General features: G+C 38.8%; 1 protein-coding gene across 1 annotated transcript in view; it reads right to left on the minus strand.

The window, feature by feature from the left end:
• Positions 1-6,987, minus strand: part of Srp54 (signal recognition particle 54kDa) — a 51,225-nt gene that overhangs the window by 32,081 nt on the left and 12,157 nt on the right. Inside the window, exon 2 of the mRNA XM_013012241.1 lies at positions 3,901-4,010. Coding sequence (XP_012867695.1) covers positions 3,901-3,978 — 78 coding nt within the window. The 5' untranslated portion in view covers positions 3,979-4,010. The remainder of the gene's footprint in view (positions 1-3,900; positions 4,011-6,987) is intronic.

The raw sequence follows: 6,987 nt of genomic DNA on the forward strand, positions 1-6,987 counted from the left end.
TGCAATGCTTGGTAAGAAATGTACGCATTATCCTGCCCATGCAATTGTAACCCCTCTGTACAGTATGTTCACAAATAAAATAAAATAAAATTTTAAAAAAAAATTAACAAACATACAAAAAAATCAGTAGCTTTTCTATATGGCAACAATGAGAAGAGCAAGGCTGAAATCAGGAAAGCAACTCCTTTTGTAATAGCCCAAAAAACCCACAAAAAAAAAACAAATCTAGAAATTAGCCAAAGATGTGAAGGACCTCTATGATGAAAACTGAAAAAGGAAGATTTAAGGAACTAGAAAAACCTCCTATGCTCCTAGAATGGGATGATTAACATCATGAAAATGACAACACTGCCCAAAGCTATCTACAAATTCAGTGCAAAAACCTATCAAAATCCCAACAACATTCTTCAATGATATAGAAAAAGCAATCCAAAAATTCATAAGAAACAAGAGAAGACCTGGAATAGCCAAAACATCCTCAGCAGGAAGAACAGTGTTGGAGGAATATAAATACCAAATTTCAAACTTTATTACAAAGCCATAGTAATAAAAACAGCTTGATACTGGCACAAGACGCTCCTCAGTGGATCTAGAGGACCAATGGAATAGATCTAAGACCCAGAAATGAATCCGCTAGCCTACACCTGGCTAATCTTTGATAAGGGAGCCAAAAACACAGGATGGAAGAAATACAATCTCTTCAACAATTGGTGCTGGCAGAGTTGGCTATCCATATGCAGAAAACTGAAGTTAGATTCTTATATATCACCCTGCACCAGAATCAATTCTAAATGGATTGAAGACCTCAATGTAAGACCAGATACCCTGAAAATAGTATAGGAAAGGATAGAGAAACACTAAGGCTCCTTGGCAGAGGTTGAAACTTCCTAAGATCCAGAATCACAACAAATCAAAGAAAGAATGAATAAATGGGATTGTATCATACTGAAGAGTTTCTGCATGGTAAAGGACATAGCTAACAAGAGAAATAGAAAGCCTACAGAACGGGAGATCTTTACTATAGTTATGTGTCAGAAGAGCCTCACATCTAAAATGTACTTAGGGTTCAAAAAATTAACCCCCCAAAACAAACCCTCAAAGAAACAACAACCCTATTAATAAGTGGGCTAAAGACTTAAGAAGAGACTTCTCAGAAGAAGAATGACCAATAGACACATGAAGAAATATCCAACATCTCTGACCATAAAAGAAATGCAAATCAAAACAACACTGAGATTCTACCTCACTCCTATTAGAATGGCCACTATCAAGAAAACTAACAGTAACAGATGCTGGTGGGGATGTGGCCATAAGGGAACACTAGTATCCTGTTGGTGGGAATGTAAGCTTGTTCAACCACTCTGGAAAGCAGTACAGAGGTTCCCCAAAAGACTAAACATAGGGTTGGGAATGTGGCTTAGTGGTAGAGCCCTGGGTTTGATTCCTTAGTACCATATAAACAGAAAAAGCCAGAATTGGCACTGTGGCTCAAGTGGTAAAGTGCTAGCCTTGAGCAAAAAGAAGCTCAGGGACAGTGCCCAGGCCCTGAATTCAAGCCCCAGGACTGGCCAAAAAAAAAAAAAGATAGCTCCCTTATCACCCAGCAATCCCACTTTTGGGCATTTACCCAAACGATCACAAACAAGGGTATACTAAAGCTACCAGCACAACTATGTTTATTGCAGCATTATTTACCATAGCTAAGACATGGAACCAACCCAGAGGCCCCTAGTGGATGAATGGATCAAGAAAATGTGGTATATATACACAATGGAATTCTATGCTTCTGTCAGAAAGAATGACATCGCCCCATTCATGAAGAAATAGAAAAGCTTGGAAAAAATTATATTGATCTAAGTAAGCCAGACCCAAAGAAACATAGGCTGCATGGTTTCCCTTATTTGTAATAACTAGAATATTTCTATACATCTACAAGTTAATCCATTGGATAGTAAACTAAAAATAAGTTCACTTGGATGATTAATTAAACAGCACTCTAAGCATTTGCACAGTGAGAACAAAGGAGGACTTACCTCCAATTAACCACCAGAAAACTGGAAGTGGTGCTATGGCTCAAAGTGGTACAGCACTAGCCATGAGCAAAAGAGGTGAGGGACAATGCCCAGGCCCTGAGTTCAAGGAGCACAACCCACAAAAAAAAAAACAATAACAACAACAAACAGCTATTCCTCTACTTTCCACAAAGCACTTTTCAAATTTCCTTTTTTGTGTGTGAAGTGGTCTCGCTATGTGCAGGGTCTCACTATGTAACCCAAGCTGGCCTCAAACTCACTATCCTTCTATCTCAGTTTTCTGAATGCTGGATTAAAGCCATAGGTCACCACTGGACCTTTTTTCCTAGAAATGAAAGAGAGTAAGGGCTATACAACAAGGAATACTTGCCGGAAAACTTGTTTTGTTATTCTAGACTATAAGACTAAACAATAATTTGTATTATGATTTATTATTTAATATTGCTTGCTTGCCAACAGTGCATCCATCTGCACAGAAATTTGCTTTGCTGAGGGAATAAAAAGAATTATTAGAAAAACTCTTGATTAGAAATTAGGAAAAAGAATTCTACTCCTAAGTCAAACAGTAAATAAACATGTGAAAGTAGCTTCTTATTTCTGTTAAATGAGAGGTTGGACTAAGTAATTTCTAAGATAGTCTCAAAATGATTTGATTCCATTAGTTTGTTAAAAGTGTTGATATAAAATTGTATAGAATTGGGCTGAGAATGTAGCTTATGGTAGAGTGCTTGCCTAGCATGCATGAAACCTTGGGTTTGATTCCGCAGTACCACATACACAGAAAAAGCCGGAAGTGGCACTGTGGCTCAAGTGGTAGAGTGCTAGCCTTGAACAAAAAGAAGCTCGGGGACAGTGCCCAAGCCCTAAGTTCAAGCCCCAGGACTGTCCCCCCCAAAAAACAAAAATTCTATAGAATTGTTTTCAAAATGCAAGGTCAGAAAGTACTTGAATGCCAGGTATGGTGTACACACTTATAATTCCAGATATTCAGAAGGTGGAGATTGGGATGATCACAATTTGAGGCAGGCCCAGACAAAAAAATGTCAGACCCTATCACAATAAGCCAGGTGTGGTGGCTCATGCCTGTAATCCACACTACTTGAAATTCTATTGGCAGAAAGATTTCCAGCAAGGCCAGCCATGAGCAAAAACTCAAGATCTTACCTGAAACAAAAAAACAAAACAACAACAACAAAAACAAAAAAAAACCTGAAGCATTTTCCCACAAGATTTGTGAGAAAATGAATCAAAATTACGAAGATAAAAGAGCTAGTTTTTCATGAGGCATGCTAAAGGGAAGTCAGAGAAAGCCAAATGCTAGTGGCTCAGCCTGTAATAAATAGTAGCTGCTTAGGAAACTGAGATCTGAGCATTGTGGTTTAAAGCCAATCTGGGCGGGAAAGTCTATGAGACTCTTATCTCTAATTAACCATAAGCAACCAGAAATGGAACTGTGGCTCAAGTGACAGAGCACTAGAGCACAAAAGCTCAGGGACAATGCCTAGGCCCAGGACTGGCGTGTGCACGCACACTCACGCGCGCATGCGCGCGCACACACACACACAAAGCCAGAGAGAAAAATCAGATAAGCACATACCTAGTAAAGAAGGAACAAAAAGCGCAATGAAGTTTTAGATTTCCAATGCTCTATTTTTACATGCCAGTTAAGATTATTTTTGTTCTTTTGTTATTTTTCTAAATGCTCTACAGATAGGTAAAATATAAAATAATGGTATGATAGTTGATTTCTTACTAGATTTAGGCTTCTCCACAATATTCAATCTACATGAAATAAATATAGGCTGGTCATTAATCATCCAGCTCCCCCATGCTTAATCACATATATGTCATATAATAATGTCCATACCTCCTCGTTGATGATGGTGGCATTGCTCAATGAGCGCAAGGCTGATGTTATTTTTCTTCCAAGGTCTGCTAGAACCATCTTGAAGGCTTTAAGGTATACTTATAAGAACTCTACAAAGGAAAAAATATTGAATGAAAACATTTGGAAACACACTCATTTCTTATGGCAGATTTTAAAAAAGGTTTAAAAGGTGCAAATGAAAGTATTCTAGTGTTAAACACTATAATCTCAGCTTCTACAGCCTCAATCTACAGCCTTAAGATACTCATGCCCAAAAATAAAACTGCTAACTGGCTATGATGCCTGACTTTGAGAATCTAATTAGAGAATCTTTTCTATGAACCTGTAAATTTTATTTTATTTATTTATTTATTTATTTTGGGTCCAGTCGTGGGGCCTGAACTCTGGGCCTGGGCACTGTCTCTCAGCTCTTCAGCTCAAGGCTAGTGCTCTACCACTTAAGCCACAGCGCCATTTCCAGCTTTTTTTCTTTTTGCTTATGTGGTGTTGAGGAATCCAACCCAGGGCCTCAGACATGCAAGGCAAGCGCTCTACCACTGAGCCACCTTCCCATCCCTGAACCTGTAAATTTTAAATGTCAAGTAATATCTTTTGAGGAAATAATAATGTAACCTCAAATTAATTACTTTTACAAAATACTTGTGAATATAAATGACTGAATGATAAATCATATGCACTTCTTTTGGCAGTATTAAAATTTTGAAAGCAGAATGCTTCCTATGTAGCATTCTACCACTTACGTTATGCCCCAGCCTTATGTACATTTTTAAATGAGAAGAGAAAGAGCTGAGATCCTTGGCTTACACTTTGTAAAGGAGAGTTACAAAATACCTGAGGCCAGGCCAGGCAAAAAGTTAGTGAGACCCGTATCTTCATCAATAGGTGGGCCTGGTGACTCTAGCCTGTGGATTTGCATGGGAAGCATGGATAGGAAATTGTATGCCATGCCTGAATAAAACAAAGTAAAGCAAAAAGAGCTGGCTTAAGTGGTAGAGGGCCTACCTCACAAGTATGAGGCATTGAATTCAACACTGAGTATTACAAAGGAGGAAAAAGAGAGGACAAGGAGGGAGGGATGGAAGAACAGAGAAAGACAATAAAGGAATAAAGAAAGAGGTGAAGCTGGTGTCAGTGGCTCAGGCCTATAAGCCTAGCTACTCAGGAGGCTGAGATCTGTGGATCGTGGTTCAAAGCCAGCCTGGGCAGGAAAGTCCATGAGACTCTTATCTCTAGTTAACCACCAGAAAACTGGAAGTGGTGCTGTGGCTCAAGTGGTAAGAGCTTGCCTTGAGCTAAAGAGCTCAGGGATAGTGACCAGACCCAGAGTTCAAGCCACATGACAGACAAAAAAAAAAAAAAAGGTGAAAGCCCCAGGAATACTAATATTCCACATTATAGAATTATGCTACTAGCCAGGCGCTGATGGCTGATGCCTGTAATCCTAGCTACTCAGGAGGCTGAGATCTGAGGACCCAGTTCAAAGCTAGCCAAGGCAGGAAAGTCCATGAGACTCTTATCTTCAATTAACCACCAGAAAACCAGAAGTGCTGCTGTGGTTCAAGTGGTAGAGCATTTGCCTTGAGCTGAAGAGCTCAGGGACAGCATCTAGACCCAGAGTTCAAGCCCCACAACAACAACAAAAAAAAAGAAGGGAATTATGTTATTTGGATCCTTGCCCCTAAGCAAAAGACAATGTTTAATGAATAAATCACTTAACTTTTCTAGTACAAAACAACTGTTGAGCCATTAACTATATGAGGCACTGTGCAAAGTTATTATAGTATATACATATATATAATTCCCTTTTATTCTTCCGACCATCCAAGAGAAGTTATTATTACTCTTCTTATTTTAAAGCTGTTGCCCAACTCTCCGAACTGTAAAACAAAGTAACTTCGAAAATCCCCTCTAGCTCCAAAGCATAATAGTGTTCTAAAAGAATAGATATAATATTACATGTTAAGTATGAAAGAACTCACAGGAAATAAGTAAATACAAGTAGTACTCTCTTTCCACAATACATTTATTTATAGCCCAAGAATGAAGTGTAAAATCCATGTGAGAGAAAATTCCTCACGTTTAATTACAAACAGAAGCAAGTTTTTTTTTTTTTTTTTCCTGCCTTCTAATTAAAACACTGGCTCTTTTGGATCTCAAGACTGCTAGCTTTGGAATGAACACCACTGGCTCTCCTGCTTGTTAACTCATCCTGTCATCTCTGGATCTGCCAGACTCCAAAACTTGCCTGAGCCAATTTCTTGCAATAAATACTTAACTATTATATCTGTATACACACACACACACAACACACACACAGAGTATTGGTTCTGTTCTCTGTAGAATTCTGGCAATTAGTAGAATTACTAGCAATAAAGGTTAATGGTCAATTGTTAATAATTATTTCTATAAAAACTGAAATAAAAAAAAATAGAAAAACAAAGTGCTTTACTGAAATTGGGTGGTAAATTGCCCAAATCTGGGTAAGAGAATCTTTTTTTTTTTTTTTTTTTTTTAATTTGTCAGTCGTGGGGCTGAACTCTGGGCCTGGGCACTCCCACTCAGCTCTTCAGCTCAAGGCTAGCGCCCTACCACTGGAGCCACAGTGCCACTTCCGGCTTTTTTATTTTTTCTGCTTATGTGGTGCTGAGGAATTGAACCCAGGGTCTCATGCATGCAAGGCAAGCACTCTACCACTGAGCCAACTTCCCAGCACCAGAATTTCTTAATATAGGTAGGATTTACGTAAATGGAGAAGAGAATGAAAGAAAATTGAGAAGTGTGAAATGGGATGAGCAGAATTACAGTCTCAAGAAACCTGGGGCATACTTACACTTTGCTAATGTACTCTATGCATAGATTATTGAGCATTATTGCGAAGTAGAAAGGCAATAAACAAAATATTCTGGTCAGACAGAGGAAATATAAATAAAAAAAACAAGAGGTTGTTTTTTGGGTCTGGTCGTGGGGCCTGAACTCTGGGCCTGGGCACTGTCCCTCAGCTCTTCAGCTCAAGGCTAGCACTCTACCACTTGAGCCACAGTGCAATATCCGGCTTTTTTCTTTTTG

Source organism: Dipodomys ordii, unplaced genomic scaffold (genome assembly GCF_000151885.1).
Source record: "Dipodomys ordii isolate 6190 unplaced genomic scaffold, Dord_2.0 Scaffold16, whole genome shotgun sequence".
In the NCBI taxonomy this organism is placed as follows: Eukaryota; Metazoa; Chordata; class Mammalia; order Rodentia; family Heteromyidae; genus Dipodomys; species Dipodomys ordii.